Source organism: Ruditapes philippinarum, unplaced genomic scaffold (genome assembly GCF_026571515.1).
Source record: "Ruditapes philippinarum isolate M1 unplaced genomic scaffold, ASM2657151v2 ctg22611_1_1_1_1, whole genome shotgun sequence".
Taxonomy (NCBI): domain Eukaryota; kingdom Metazoa; phylum Mollusca; class Bivalvia; order Venerida; family Veneridae; genus Ruditapes; species Ruditapes philippinarum.
In genome coordinates this window covers 2,193-19,741 of record NW_026860275.1, presented here as the reverse complement: position 1 = coordinate 19,741, position 17,549 = coordinate 2,193, and the positions used below count along the sequence as shown (strand labels likewise).

General features: G+C 35.4%; 1 protein-coding gene across 1 annotated transcript; it reads right to left on the bottom strand.

The window, feature by feature from the left end:
- Nucleotides 1-580: 580 nt before the first annotated feature.
- Nucleotides 581-1,301, bottom strand: LOC132759485 (uncharacterized; the record flags this gene model as incomplete). Its single annotated transcript, XM_060751262.1, is given in 1 exon segment — nt 581-1,301. A coding segment is annotated over 1 exon segment (567 nt). The 5' UTR covers nt 1,210-1,301.
- Nucleotides 1,302-17,549: the final 16,248 nt, after the last annotated feature.

Below are 17,549 nucleotides of genomic sequence, written 5' to 3'. Positions count from 1 at the left end.
TTTAGTTTGGGTTTAAGTGTTCAACTATTTATTTTTTCACCCCCGGCAGTTCGTCCGAGAGATCAATATCGCGACTATTCTTAGATCGAACGCTCTTACCTACAGAGCTAAGGGAGCGAGTGGGAGACATAACTATAAAGGTATCCATTTAAATATTATGTTTTTCAAAAAGGAAACACAAACAAAGTAGAGAATAATGTAACGATTATCTAGGAATATGTACAAATTAAAAGAATAATACAAACTATGTTCAGTATCAAAACTATATACACTAATCTTCCATTTAGGTGAAGAATTAAAAACAAATCATTCAAAACTTTCCACAGGATCTTTTTACAGATTGTATTATTAACTATTACAACAGCACACATAAAGTGTCCTGTTGCAGATGTAATCATCTGCCTATACTTTGCTGCAGTGTTGTTACATTTTCTTGTCCTTTTGGAGTCATCTAACTGATGCGTAATAGAGTTCTGCCTTTAAGCCAGCCAGTGTTACGGGTGTGATAAGTGTTGCACACTAAATTACCCCAGGCTCTCAGGAACACATTAAAAACCGGGACTGCTATTATAATCTTTGAGTTGCTTTCTTTGCTTCCAAATAATAGTTTGACAGATTTTATTTGTGAATATTCGTATCTTGTTACTGTTCCTTTACTGGTACGCCTCCTTTTTCTACCTCCCAAAGTTCACCATCTTGAGGTAAATAGTACCCTTCAGTTTTTACTATTCTTCCCACGACATTCTCCAAGTTGAAGGCCCGTTTCATAGATTGGTCGGATACGAGTATCATCACCCAAGTGGGAAAAAAATCTGCTGTGAAACCTCTTTCTTTCATGAGATTTGTTATTCCTGTGCAGAAGTAGGGATAATTTATTGTAAGCCATAATGCTAAAACAGCAGCATATGACAGGCAAGGCTTCCCTGAACCTTTCAAAAACAAATTAAATGGAGGACTTTCAAGGAGAATGTCATGATCAGGATCATATAGGTAGAACAATATATCTTCCTTCGATATTCCAATCGTTGGAATCAGGAAATTATCAAACCCTGAATTAATCTGTTTCTGTAAAAATGCAAATACTACTGTTTCAGCTATTATCTCTTCCCTGGCATCTATCAAGTCTGGATGATTCATTTCAAATGATGATGAACTTGAATCAAGCTGTTCGTATTCCTCAGTGACTTTCATTCCAATATATTTTCCCATCAAAATGTCTAAACTTCCATGCCGTACCCCTCTATTACCTAAAAAGAGAAACAGAATAAACTAAATTTAGTGAAATGATATCACAAGCCATTACAAGTCTGGTAAACATCTATGTGAGGTTTTCTTCGAGGGGTTCAATAGTTACAGAGCGAAAGGAAAACAAAGTCATATGACCTTTGAACCCTAAGTATGACCTTGACCTTGAAGCCAGCCATCTGTTACATGACTTCTGTATGCCATTTCAATATGTTAAAAATAAGTGTCAGGTTTCTTTGAAATCCTTTAAGGGGTTCAAGAGTTACAGAGTCGAAGGGAAGTTGATAACAGACAGACCGAGACGATTATAAATACCAGGCCTTTTCCTTCTATAGCAAGGGCCGTTATAGGGCTGCTTCCCTAACGACAAATTCTTTAAAATCATGCAGTTTTCCCAAAAAATTGAATTTTCATCAAGTTTTTTCTCCCCCTTTTGCAAATATATCATGTAATTTCCCCCAAAATTTAGAGGTAGGGCTGCTTCCCCAACCTGTGAATTAAAGCCCTGATTTATAAGTCCACTTCAGGCGTAGAAAAACAATAGAGCAAAAATTACCCTAAATTGCTTACCTTATTTAACACATTTGAACACTTTGACTAAGTTATAAATGTTGCATCTAGGGAGTGAACAAGGTTTCCCTTTAACTTAACCTACTGATCTTGCTTTTTACCTCACATTTACCCAGTTTCAAACATGATCTAGAGGTCATTCAAACATTCTAATCAAGTTTCAGGAAGATAAGTCATAAAGGGGCGTCCGTGGCCGAGTGGTTAAGGTCGTTGACTTCAAACCACTTATCCCTCACCACTGTGGGTTCAAATCCCTACAGGGACTTTAGATTCTTTCATGTGAGGAAGCTATCCAGCTAGCTTATGGAACGTTGGTGGTTCTACTCAGGTGTCCGTTTGTGCCTGAAAAAATGCATGGAGGGGCACCTGAGATCTTCCTCCACCGATAAAGCTGGAACGTCGCCAAATGACCTATACTGTGTCGGTGTGGCGTAAAACCCAAATCAAACAAACAAAAAAAAGTCATAAATAAGTGTGACTTAGTTTTTTAACCTCACATGACCCAGTTTCAAACATGATCTAGAGTTCATTAAGATGACCCAGTTTCAAACATGACCTATAGGTCATATATAACATTCTGAGGAAGTTTCATGAAGATACAGACATAAATGTGACATCTAGGGTGTAAACAAGCATTTCCTGCAATATAACCTAGTGACCTAGGTTTTAACTGCACATGACTCAGATTTGTATTTGACCTATTTATCATTATAAACTGTTTGACCAAGTTTACAGACGACAGACATACAACTGACATAATGTGACCACAATAGCTCAGTCTAAAAACAAGGCAAACACTGATATAGAGAACTTAAGAAGTCATCAATGTAGCCTTAAGGGTGTTAATAAGCTTTTCCTTTGACTTGACCTTAAGACAGAGGTTTTAACCTCAGATGACCCAGATTCAATCTTGACAAATGATCAGCAAGATTTAACATTCTGTTAAAGTTTCATGAAGATACAGTCATAAATGAGGCATCTAGGGTGTTAACAAGCCTTTCCTTTGATTTCATCTTGTAACCTAGTTTTTGACCTCACATGACCCAGTTTTGAAGATGACCAACAAGTCATTTAGACTAATCCTCTGACCAACTTCTATGAAAATACAGCTATAAAGCATCTAGAGTGTTAACAAGCTTTTCCTCTGATTTGACATGGTAAACTAGTTTTTAACAGCACATGAACAAGATTCATATTTCACCTGAAGATCAATAATTTGAAATAAAGATACAGTAATAAATATGACCTCTAAGTGTACCGCTCAAGCCGGTGCTAGGGGGCGTGAGGGATGTTGCACTTATTCATTATCCCTCATGTACAGACTCAATCAAACCGAGTCTGCAATTCTTATGTTATTTTGTTGTGATTAATGCTTCCGAGGGATCACTTTGTTTCCAGAATTTTGTACTTCACAACAGCAGGTGTCAAGTGCTGTGTGGCAGCCGTAAAAAGTTGCCCCGTACTTCACTTCAGTGTTGTTATATTTTCTGGTCCTTCGGGATCATTGATGCCAGCACTATAAAGTGTTGAGAATTGAGTACCGCTCAAGCCGGTGCTAGGGGGCGTGAGGGATGTTGCACTTATTCATTATCCCTCATGTACAGACTCAATCAAACCGAGTCTGCAATTCTTATGTTATTTTGTTGTGATTAATGCTTCCGAGGGATCACTTTGTTTCCAGAATTTTAACAAGCTTTTCCTATGATTTGACCTAGTGACCTTGTTATTTTGACAAGTTGATGAAGATACAATCATAAATGTGACCTCTAGAGTGTTAACAAGCTTTTACCATGATCTGGTGACCTAGTTTTTGACCATACATGACCCAGATTCAAACTTAACCTAGAGTTTATTAAAGCTGCCATCAAAACCACCGATATTGATGTATTGTTGATATGTTTCTGCTGATCAATAATCAATGCACATTTTAATAAAATCAATAATTCTGACTAATTATGAAAATATCTCGAAAGAACAAAAATTCACCCGAAACATATAGAGAAGAAGGTGTCCATGTCTAGCACTATGCTGTTGTTACATAGTGAAAATAATTCTTAGCAATAATGACAAGAAAATGGTTAGGAAAAAATATCATGCAATGGGCATTAATAAATAAGACACTGAACAGATGTCATAAATGTAACCTCTTACGATGCTATATATCAAAATATCTTTTTGAGAGGATTTATAAAGTTTTACAATATATTTCTTTGTTAAAACAAAAACCTCCTTGAGTGGGGCGAATTTTGACGCATGAGCCATTATTTGAACAAAAGCTTTAGTGGTGTGCAGAGGAAGACCCCAGGAGCCACTAGGTGATTATTTCGGGCACCGTGGCAGAACCATCCACCTTCCATAAGCCAGCAGGACAGCTTCCTCACATGATGAATTCTTCATTTTTTGTGACATCGAACCCACATCAATGAGGAGTAAGTAACTTGAAGTCAATGACTTTAACCACTCTGTCACAAAATCCCTTTTGTACATTAAATTCTATAATGATTTTGCCCTTATTCATGTATCTCCGTAAAGGACTTGTTAGAACAGAGGACAATATTTTAATAGCTGGTTAGCTCAATTGGTATATTTGTTTGGTTTGTTTTGGGTTTGACGCCATTTTTCAACAGTATTTCAGTCATGTTAAGGCGGACTGATCACCTAAGCAGTGTTCCTGGATTCTGTACCAGTACTAACCTGTTCTCCACAGGTTACTGCCAACTTCCCCACATGAATCAGAGGTGGATGAAAAATGACTTCAGATATAATGTCATTGTGTCAAGGAGAACACGGCTTGTCCAGGGATCAAACTCCCGACCCTGCGTTCCAAAGACCAAACATTCTACCTACAGAGCTAAAGGGTTGGGTTAAAAACAGGATAATTAATGCAAAGGTTAGACTTGAATCTTGTTATATTTTTTTACACCTTTTAATACACAATTCTTTCCTTTTAACTTAACTTTTTATACTGTAAGAAAATAACCTAAATTAAAATACATGTATAAAGTCAACTCTCATTATCTCAATTTGGTTGGGACCAAGAGAAACAAGAGCTGTCGGAAGGACAGCAACGCTCGACTATTCTTAGTGCTTGATAGTAACAAGAGGGCCATGATGGCCCTGAACTCGCTTACCTGTATAAAAGCCCACAGAGCGAGGCCAGTTTAAACCCCAGGGCTTTTATTTGAACAAAATTGGTAGACACCCATTAGAAGATGTTTCATGCTAAACATCTAAGGTCTAGCTCGTTGAGTTTTTAAAAAAAAAATTATTTAAGTTTTTACTAAACACAGATAGTTAAAAGCAATGACATCCCTAGGGTAGGGCCAGTTTTGACCCCAGGGCTTTTATTTGAACAAACTTTGAAGACACTAACTGGAAGATGTTTCATGCTTAATATCTAAACTCTAGCTATTTGGGTTTTTTCAAAGAAGATTTTATTAAAAAGCTTTTGCAATACACATATAAGGAAAATCAATGACCCCCGGGACAGGGCCAATTTTAACCCCAGGGCCCTTATTTGAACAAATTTGGTAGACACCCATTAGAACATCTTTCATGCTAAATATCTTAGCTCTAGCTCTTTGGGTTCTCTAAAAGAAGTTTTTTTAAGTTTTTACTATATGCATATAGGGAAAATCAATTAACCCCTGGGGCGGGGCCAATTTTGATCCCAGGGCTTTTATTTGAACAAACTTGATAGACACTCATTAGAAGATGTTTCATGCTAAATATCTTAGCTCTAGCTCTTTGGGTTCTTTAAAAGACGATTTTATTAGTTTTTAGTATATGCATATAGGGAAAATCAATGACCCCCCCCTGGGGCGGGGCCAACTTTGACCCCAGGGCTTTTATTTGTTCAAACTTGGTAGACACCCATTAGAAAATCTTTCATGCTAAATATCTTAGCTCTAGCTCTTTGGGTTCTTTAAAAGCATAGTTTTTAAGTTTTTACTATATGCATAAAGGGAAAATCAATGACCCCCTGGGGCGGGGCCAATTTTGACCCCAGGGCTTTTATTTGAACAAACTTGATAGACACTCACTAGAAGATGTTTCATGCCAAATATCTAAGCTCTACCTCTTTGGGTTTTTTAAAAGAAGATATCTTTAGTGTTTTCTATCGGTTGCCATGGCAACCAGAGTTCTGCATGGAATAAAATTATTTGAACAATTTTAAAGGTGACCACCAAAGGAACATTCCTGTGAAGTTTGGATGAAATTGGCTCAGCGGTTTATGAGGAGATGTCATTTAAAGTAAAAGTTTACGGACGGACGCCGGACGAAAAGGAATCACAAAAGCTCACCCTGTCACTTTGTGACAGGTGAGCTTAAAAGCCTTGACAATGTAAAATTTTCTAAGTAAGGAAAAGGGTAAAAATTTTCTTTAAATCCATATTACAGATATAGGCCTCGGAGATAGTCCTATTATGCACTCAAAGAAGACAATAAAATTTCAACTTGTTTCAAAGCCATATGTCAATGGACTTTGAAAATATCTAAGGTATTACAAAAACTTTAACATAAAATCTTAGTCGAAAAAGGGGCATAATTCTGACAAAATGCTTGATACAGTTACCTTCCCCTGTCTACAGGCTGGGGTCATGATGTTGAACAAGTGTGCAAAGTTTCAAAACTATATGTCAATAGACTTTGAAAATATTTTAGGTATAACTAGAAATATGTTATTATGCCACGGATGCCCCTGCATGCAGCCAAAATCTCAGGTGGTGCATTTTAATTTTTTTTTTCATTTTAAGTTCAAATAATGGCTAAAAGTATTAGTGCTGAAACTGAAAGTTCAAAATTTTTCCAACATTCAGGAAAGATAAGTTTGTCTAAAATCATTGAATCACAACCAAATTCAAACTTAAAATGCTTATTCCTAAGATGTATCTATATTATTTTCAAAGTGAAAGGGACATAACTCTGCCAAAAAATCATCAAACCATGACCAAATTCCAACTTGACCTGCCCATTCCTTTGACATATCCATATGTCAAATTTAAGTTGAATATGTAACACTGTTGGGTAGATAATGAACAGAAACTGTAAATTTCATATTATTTTCAAAGTGAAAGGGGCATTACTCTGCCAAAAATCATTGAACCATGACCAAATTCAAACTTGGCCTGGTCATTCCAAAAACATATCCATATGTCAAATTTGAGTTGAATGTGTTGTACCATTGGGGAGATAATAAACGGAAACTGAAAATTTCATATTAATTTCAAAGTGAAAGGGGCATAACTCTGCCAAAAATCATTGAACCATGACCAAATTTGAACTTGACCTGCACATTCCTTTGACGCATCCATATGTCAAGTTTGAGTTGAATGTGTTGTACCGTTGGGGAGATAATGAACGGAAACTGAAAATTTCATATTATTTTCAAAGTAAAAGGGACATAACTCTGCCAAAAATCATCAAACCATGACCAAATTCGAACTTGACCTGTATTTTCTCATGACATATCCACATGTTAAGTTTGAGTTGAATGTGTTGTACCGTTGGGGAGATAATGAACGGAAACTGAAATTTCATATTATTTTCAAAGTAAAAGGAGCATAACTCTGCCAAAAATCATCGAACCATGACCAAATTCGAACTTGACCTGTATTTTCTCATGACATATCCATATATCAAATTTGAGTTGAATGTGTGCAACCATTCTTAAGATAATGAACGGAAACTGATGATGACGGAATGAAAGAATGACGGAAGGACGGAAGGATGAAAGGACGGAAGGACAGAAGTACAGAATGATGGTACAGGGTAACACTATACGCCCCGGCCATTACATGGTGGGGGCATAACAAAAACTTTAAAATAAATTCTAAGTCGAAAAAGGGGCATAATTCTGTGAAAATGCTTGATACAGTCACCTCCTCCTGTCTTCAGGTTGGGGTCATGATGGTGAACAAGTGTGCAAAGTTTCAAAGCCATATGTCAATGGACTTTGAAAATATTCGAGGTATTACAAAAACTTTAACATAAAGTGGTTACGCCGAGGCGGACACCAACGCCGACGCAGTCGATCGGGTGACTAAAATAGCTCTACTTATTCTTATAGAATAGTCAAGCTAAAAAGTCAAGATATTGAAGAATCTATATAACTGAAGTTACACAGTTAGGTAAGGAAAAATACAGAACATTTAATTATAACAAGAGCTGTCACAGGAGACAGCAAAGCTCAACTATAAAAATACTGGACACAGTTAGGAAGACAAAACTATGGAAGAAAAATCAATTATGTACAATTATGTATTATGTTATAGTAAAAAAATAACATTTGTTTAACATAAATTCCAAGTTCAAGGGGAGTTATTCTGGTAATAGTCACGCTAGAGTTATGAACCTTGTCACACAACATGTGTGAAATGATAAGAAATATATATTAAAATTTTAAAGTTTGAAAGTAGATACCTTTAAAAAGTATAGAAGTTATTATATTTCTGAAGAATATAAGTTTAAAGAGAGATAAATCTGAATATATTGCCGCTTCAAGGTTATGGACCTAATCAAATACGATGTAATTGATGATGATGAATAAGTAATTTACTATTTGTCAAATTCCAACTTGACCTGCCCATTCCTTTGACATATCCATATGTCAAATTTAAGTTGAATATGTAACACTGTTGGGTAGATAATGAACAGAAACTGTAAATTTCATATTATTTTCAAAGTGAAAGGGGCATTACTCTGCCAAAAATCATTGAACCATGACCAAATTCAAACTTGGCCTGGTCATTCCAAAAACATATCCATATGTCAAATTTGAGTTGAATTGTTTGTACCATTGGGGAGATAATAAACGGAAACTGAAAATTTCATATTAATTTCAAAGTGAAAGGGGCATAACTCTGCCCAAAAATCATTGAACCATGACCAAAAAACTTTGAATTGACCTGCACATTCCTTTGACGCATCCATATGTCAAGTTTTTTAGTTGAATGTTGTTGTACCGTTGGGGAGATAATGAACGGAAACTGAAAATTTCATATTATTTTCAAAGTAAAAGGGACATAACTCTGCCAAAAATCATCAAACATGACCAAATTCGAACTTGACCTGTCATTTTCTCATGACATATCCACATTGTTAAGTTTGAGTTGAATGTGTTGTACCGTTGGGGAGATAATGAACGGAAACTGAAATTCATCATTATTTATTCAAAGTAAAAGGAGCATAACTCTGCCAAAAATCATCTTGAACCATGACCAAATTCGAACTTGACCTGATATTTTCTCATGACTATATCCATATATCAAATTTGAGTTGAATGTGTGCAACCATTCTTAAGATAATGAACGGAAACTGATGATGACGGAATAAAGAATGACGGAAGGACGGAAGGGATGAAAGGACGGTTTAAGGACAGAAGTACAGAATGATGGTACAGGGGCTAACACTATACGCCCCATGCCATTACATGGTGGGGCTCGTCATAACAAAAACTTTAAAATAAAATTCTAAGTCGAAAAAAGGGGTTTCATAATTCTGTGAAAATGCTTGATACAGTCACCTCCTCCTGTCTTTCAGGTTTTGGGGTCATGATGGTGAACAAGTGTGCAAAGTTCCAAAGCCATATGTCAATGGACTTTGAAAATATTCGAGGTATTACAAAAACTTTAACATAAAGTGGTTACGCCGAGGCGGACACCAACGCCGACGCAGTCGATCGGGTGACTAAAATAGCTCTACTTATTCTTATAGAATAGTCAAGCTAAAAAGTCAAGATATTGAAGAATCTATATAACTGAAGTTACACAGTTAGGTAAGGAAAAATACAGAACATTTAATTATAACAAGAGCTGTCACAGGAGACAGCAAAGCTCAACTATAAAAATACTGGACACAGTTAGGAAGACAAAACTATGGAAGAAAAATCAATTATGTACAATTATGTATTATGTTATAGTAAAAAAATAACATTTGTTAACATAAATTCCAAGTTCAAGGGGAGTTATTCTGGTAATAGTCACGCTAGAGTTATGAACCTTGTCACACAACATGTGTGAAATGATAAGAAATATATATTAAAATTTTAAAGTTTGAAGTAGATACCTTTAAAAGTATAGAAGTTATTATATTTCTGAAAGAATATAAGTTTAAAGAGAGATAAATCTGAATATATTGCTTCAAGAGTTATGGACCTAATCAAATACGATGTAATTGATGATGATGAATAAGTATTTTACTATTTGAAGTTTGAGGTAGATACCTTTAATACTAAAAAAGTTAAGTAAAATATAACATTTTTTAAGTAAAAAAAAGTTTCGGGGGAGATAGTTCTATTGGTGCTAGAGTTATGAAACTTAGGTAACGTAACATGTGGTTAATGATAAGGTACATATATTTGAAGTATGTAGCTGATCCCTTAAAAAACAAGCAATTATTAAATGTGGGATTTCAAAGTAAATCCTATAAGGAATGAAGAAGTTGGAGTAAAAGATACCAATTTCTCGAAAAAAATCTAAGTTCAAGGGGGACATAATTCTGGAAATAGTCTTGCTAGAGTATTTAACCTTCTCAAAAATGTTGAGTGATAATAAGAAACATATATATGAGGTTTGAAGTAGATACAATAGGAAATAAAGAAGTTATTTAAACAAGAGGGCCATGATGGCCCTGAAGTCGCTCACCTGTATATAGGCCCCCGGGCTTTTATTTGAACAAACTTGGTAGACACCCATTAGAAGATGTTTCATGCTAAACATCTAGGTTCTAGCTGGTCAAGTTTTTTCTTTACACGTATAGTTAAAAACAATGACACACCTGGGGCAGGGCCAGTTTTGACCCAAGGGCTTTTATTTGAACAATCTTTGTAGACACTTAATAGAAAATGTTTCATGCTTAATATCTAAACTCTAGCTAATAATTCGGGTTTTTTCAAAGAAGATTTTTAAGTTCTTGCGATCCATATAAGGAAAATCAATGTCCCCCGGGGCAGGGCCAATTTTGACCCAATGGCTATTATTTGGACAAACTTGGTAGACATCCATTAGAACATGTTTCATGCTAAATATCTTAGCTCTATCTCTTTGGGTTCTTTAAAAGAAGATTTTTTAAGTTTTTACTATATGCATATAGGGAAAATCAATGACCCACTGGGGCGGGGCCAATTTTGACCCCAGGGCTTTAATTTGAACAAACTTGGTAGACACCCATAAGAATATGTTTCATGCTAAATATCTTAGCTCTATCTCAATGGGTTCTTTAAAAGAAGATTTTTAAGTTTTTACTATATGTATATAGGGAAAATCAATGAACCCCTGGGGCGGGGCCAATTTTGACCCAAGGCCTTTAATTTGAACAAACTTGGTAGACACTAACTAGAAGATGTTTCATGCCAAATATCTAAGCTCTAGCTCTTTGGTTTTTTTAGAAGAAGATATTTAAAGTTTTTTCTTTTGGTTGCCATGGCAACCAGAGTTTTGCATGGAATTAAATTCTTTGAACAATTTTCAAAGGTGACCACCAAAGGAACATTCCTGTGAAGTTTGGATGAAATTGGCTTAGTGGTTTATGAGGAGATGTCATTTAAAGTAAAAGTTTAGGGACGACGGACAGACGGACGCCAGACGAAAAGTGATCACAAAAGCTCATTTGTGACAGGTGAGCTAAAAAGACAACATTTTTTTTTTCATAAAAATTCTAAATTCAAGGGAAGTAATACTGATAATTTTTGTGCTAGAGTTGTAAACCTTGTCACATATGATGTGGTTGATGACCAGAAACTTATATTTAAAGTTTGAAGTAAACACCTTAAGAAATAAAGAACTTATAGTGAAAAAGCTGAAAAATTTAAATCAGAAATCTTGAAATTCAGGCTATTTGTTGCCATAGCAACCAGAATTTTCAACATAGGAAGAAAAGAAAAAAAATGTGCATAATCTCTAGACTGCCATCTACCTATATGTCAAGTTTCATAAAAATATTTTCAGTACATTTGAGTTATCACTGGATCCAGTTTATGTGTTAAATTTGCCATATTTTCAGACTATTTGTTACCGTAGCAACTAGAATTTTCAACATAGGAAGAACAGAAAAAGATGTGTATAATCTCCAGACTGCCATCTTCCCATATTTCAAGTTTCATAAAAATATTTTCAGTACTTTTTGAGTTATCACTGGATCCAGTTTATGTGTTAAATTTGCCATATTTTCAGACTATTTGTTGCCATAGCAACCAGAATTTTCAACATAGGAACAAAAATAAAATGCATAATCTCCATACTGCCATCTATCCATATATCAAGTTAAGTTTCATAAAAATCTTTTTAGTACTTTTTGCGTTATCGCGGGATCCAATTTTGTGGACAGACGGACTGACAGACAGACGGACGGAGTGTAAACCTAAAGTCCCCTCCGGTTATACCCGTAGGGGACTAATAAATAAGTATCAGTAAACAAGAGGGCCATGATGGCCCTAGATCACTCACCTGACCCATCGAACTCATCTGAACAGTTACCTAGACAAACATTCTGACCAAGTTTCATGCCAGGCGAGTTAAAAATGTGACCACTAGAGTGTTAACAAGGTTTTTCTATTTTTAGCCCCGGTGACCTGGTTTTTCATCCGAGATTACCCATGTTCAAACTCATCTGAGCTATCAACAAGACAAGCATCCTGACCAAGGTTTGATGATGATTGAGGCAACAAATGTGACCGCTACGGTGTTCACAAGGTTTTTCTATTTTTAGCTCCAGTGACCTAGTTTTTCATCCGAGATGACCCATGTTTGAACTCATCCGAACTATCACCTAGACAAGCATCCTGATCAAGTTTGATCATAATTGAGGCAAAAATGTGACTGCTAAAGTGTTAACAAGGTTTTTATATTTTTAGCTCCTGTGACCTAGTTTTTCATCCGAGATGACCCATGTTCGAACTCATCCGAGCTATCAACTACATAAGCATCCTGACAAAGTTTGATGATGATTGAGGCAAAAATGTGACCGCTAGAGTGTTAACGAACAAGTGTGGACGGACGACAAACATCCAATGATCCTAAAAGCTCATCCTGAGCTAGCTCAGGTGAGCTAAAAATAATATTTTTTAAGGAAATATCTAAGTTACAGGGGATAAATCTGAAAATATTGGTGCTATAGCTATAAACCTTATCACATTATATGTGGTTTATGATAAGGTACATATATTTGAAGTATGAATTTGATCCCTAAAGAAACAAGAGCCATGTCAACATGGCCATCCCCCGCCGAATGTGTTTGCTCATTGGAAGAATGTATATGTAGTATAGCGGAATAATTCCATTTTAAGAGGTCTTTTGTTAATGAAAAATGATGGCTATAGTGATTACAGATTTGAAACCTATGTGAATACTGATGGCTGAAAATAACAAAGGGCAATTACTGAAAAATAATGCAGGGTAGGTTATCATTCTTGTGTGCTGCATCCCTCCTCAGTAAAATCTATCCACCTAAGAAGTTTCAAGTTGATACCTCAAATACTTTTGAGAAAAAAATTGAATTGAAATATTAAGTATGAAAAAGAACAAAGGGCAATAACTTAAAAATTATGAAAGGTAGAGTTATCATTCTTGTGCACTGCACATCTCGTGAGTGAGATCTATGCACCTGTGAAGTTTCATGTTAATATCTCATAGGCTTTTGGAGTTATGCTCTGGACAAAAATCAATTTTGAAAAAAATAACAAAGGGCAATAACTCAAAAATCATGCAAGGTAGAGTTATCATTCTTGTACACTGCACTTCCTCCTCAAATGAGGTCTTTCCACCTATGAAGTTTCAAGTTGATAACTCAAATACTTTTAGAGATATGCTCCGGACAAAAATGTCGGACGGAAGGACGGACGGAAGGTCGGACGGACGGAGACTATTTCTATATCCTCTGCCGAAAATTTTCGGCGGGGGATAATAAAGAAGTAACAGTAAAAAATATTTTTTATAAGAAAATTACATGTTCAAGATGAGATAAATCTGAAAATATTGGCGCTACAGTTTAGTTATGAACCTAGTCACATAAGATGTGGTTGATGATAAGGTACATATATTTGAAGTGTGAATTTAAACTCTAAAGAAATAAAAACAAGAGCTGTCGGTAGGACAGCTCGCTCGACTATTCTAAGTGCTTGATAGTAAAAGAGCCTTTATAATGTTAAATTTTTTAAGTTCACAAAAGAGCTAATTTTTTGCATAAATTCATGTTATGGGCCTTAGAGAGAGTCTAATTATACAGTATTGGCTTGACTATTCGGAAGGTAATGTCACAAGGGTGTTTTATTGAGTATAATAATACTAAATACCTATGAATATATAAATTTGACAGAAAAGGTACAAAGGCTTGTTATTAAGATGTTTTATCAAGTAAATCACTGCTTTATTATTATGAATTCGATAAAATTGTCCCAAAAAAGGCACAAACCCTTCAGTAGTTATTGAGATTAACAGCTTACAAGCAAAACTTTACCATGAATTTCTAAGTTGAAAAAGGGTAGAAAAATCAGCCTAAATGCAAGATAGAATTATGGATCTTTGTCAGTGACCTACAATTATGACCCTAAATGCATATGTGAAGTTTTAAATAAATATCTTTAATAGTTATTGAGATATGTAAAACTTGCATGTAAACATTAACCAAGACACTAAGTAGAAAAGGGGATATGAATCAGCCTTAATGCAAGACAGTGTTATGGAAACTTGGTCAGTGACATACAATTATGACCCAAAGTGCATTTGTAAAGTTTCAAGTAAAATATCTTTTGAAGACCTTTAACCAAAATTTCTAAGTTTCAAAAGGGCAATAATTCTGCAAAATATTGCAGGCAGAGTTATGCAATTTTGCAAACTGATGTACACTGTTACTATAAAAAAGTATTTTAAATTTCAATTGAATATCTCAAGCAATAATTGAGATATTTGACTTTACAAAAAAACTTTAACCAAAAGTTCCAAAGGGACATTATTCTGTCAATATTGTAGGCAGAGTTATCCAACATGTCAATCTGATGTACCTTGTTACTATAAATAAGTATTGTAAGTTTCAATTGAATATCTCAAGCAATAATTGAGATATTTAACTTTACAAAAAACTTTAACCAAAATTTCTAAGTTAAAAAGGGGCATAATTCTGTCAATATTTTAGGCAGAGTTATCCAACTTGTCAATCTGTTGAACCTTGTTACTATAAATAAGTATTGTAAGTTTCAATTGAATATCTCAAGCAATAATTGAGATATTTGACTTTACAAAAAACTTTAACCAAAATTTCTAAGTTAAAAAGGGGCATAATTCTGCCAATATTTTAGGCAGAGTTATCCAACTTGTCAATCTGATGTACTTTGTTACTATAAATAAGTATTGTAAGTTTCAATTGAATATCTCAAGTAATAATTGAGATATTTGAACTTACAAAAAACTTTAACCAACGCAGACACCGACGCGGACGCCGACACCGGGGCGACTACAATAGCTCTCATATTCTTCGAATAGTCGAGCTAATTACATACAATGTACATACGGAAAGGACAAAAACAATATGTCTCCCCCTATATTGGGAGACATTACAATCTGACCAAGTTGCATAAAGATACTTATATAAATATAACCTCTTTAGCGTTAACAAGCTTTTCCTTAAATTTAACCTGGTGACCTAGTTTTTGACCGCACATGACCCAGATTCAAACGTGACCGAAAAATATCAAGACAAAAATTCTGAACAAGTTTCATAAAGATGCAGTATTAAATATAACATCTAAAGGGTTAACCAAATTGTTAACAGACAGACCTACTACAGATGGACGCACAACGGACAACAGGCAATCAGGAAAGCTCACTCGGTCACTATGTGACAAGTGAGCTAAAAACAAACCTCCATTTATAATGTAGACATTCAAAATAAAACAAACAAAAAATCCCATTCCACTAGGGCTATGCATTGCCATTTTTTTCAGTCACGATACATATCACGATACTTGCTGCATTTCCAAACGATGCGATTCACGATATGTATTGCATACTTTGATAAAATACAATGCATATTGCGATTCTTATGTTTCGATGCAATACGTATCACAATACTGACTTTCAGACTTTATCTATATAAAAAACTTGGTCATTTGTTCACAACATAATTACGAATGTAATATAAAACTATTACAATAACAAAACAATAAACTCTTCAACTTGTTATTATAACTTATTTTCAAGTTTTGATCTTTCAGCAATTTACATTACTTATTACTTAAGGATTTTTACTTTTTACTTAATGATTAAAGGTATTTTTCATTATACCATAACTATTAGTGTATTGCGATACTTTCCCGCTATATCAATGCATCAGGTGGTGAAATATGTATTGCATCCTGATATATTGGAATTTATAAATTCATTACGATGCATACATCGTGGACAGGGCAGATCGCGATGTATCGATGCATCAATGAATCGTTACACCTCTACATTCCACTGTAAATAAAAAAATTTAACAAAAGCTCATCGAACTCATCCGAGCAATTATTTAGACAAGCATCCTGACAAAGTTTGATGACAATTCAGTCAAAAATGTGACCATTAGAGTGTTTTTCTATATTTGTGCAGTGTGCCCCAGGTGACCAATATTCTAACTTGACCTAGAAATCATCAACACAAACTTTCAGACCAATTTACAGGATATTTGGATCAATACAGTAGCCAATAGAGTGTTAACAAGATTTTTCTATTTTTAGCTCCTGTGACCTAGTTTTTCATCCCAGATGACCCATGTTCAATCTCATCCAAGCAATTACCTAGACAAGCATCCTGACCAAGTTTGATGATAATTGAGTCAAAAATGTGATCACTAGCGTTAATAAGGTTTTTCTATTTTTAGCTCGTGCGACCTAGTTTTTCATCCGAGGTGACCCATGTTCAAACTCATCCGAGCTATTACCTAGACAAGCATCCTGACAAAGTTTGTTGATGATTGAGTCAAAAATAAGACTGCTAGAGTGTTAACAAACAAGTGTGTACAGACGACGAACAACAGACAACGGACATTCAACGATCCTAAAAGCTTACCCTGAGCTAGCTCAGGTGAGCTAAAAACAAACAGTTTTGAGCCCCTCAATCAAGCTGAAAATCCAGTTTTGGCACATTTCAGTTGTCACATGTATGATCATGTTTATATGATATATAAGGAAAAAAACACTGGTTATTTATGTAAGCCGTCCGGTTAGTTCAATAGGTAGAGCCTTGTACTGTGAAGCGGGCAACCCGGGTTCGATTTCCGGACGGGGCAGGTCACTTTCGTTGTGATTGATCATGACATCCTTTCTACGGTCATTCACACGGGTCAGTCTATTTACCCCAAGACACCCTAAGACTACCCCAAGACACCCCAAGACTACCCCAAGACACCCCAAGACTATCCCAAGACACCCTAAGACTACCCCAAGACACCCCAAGACTATCCCAAGACACCCTAAGACTACCCCAATACACCCCAACACTATCCCAAGACACCCTAAGACTACCCCAAGACACCTCAAGACAATCCCAAGACACCCCAAGACTACCCCAAGATGAGTTCTTGAATCAAGTCAGAATTGAATGTATGTTGACGCTGATTTCCTTTATACTTGAACGTGTAAGAACTGCAATCTTCTCGAAAACGTTTAAAAGTTTCGATTGAAGAAGTATGCACTTCGTCTCTTAAATCTCTCTTTAACGAATTAAATTGCTGGTCAAAGTAATTTCTCATCAAATCAAAAG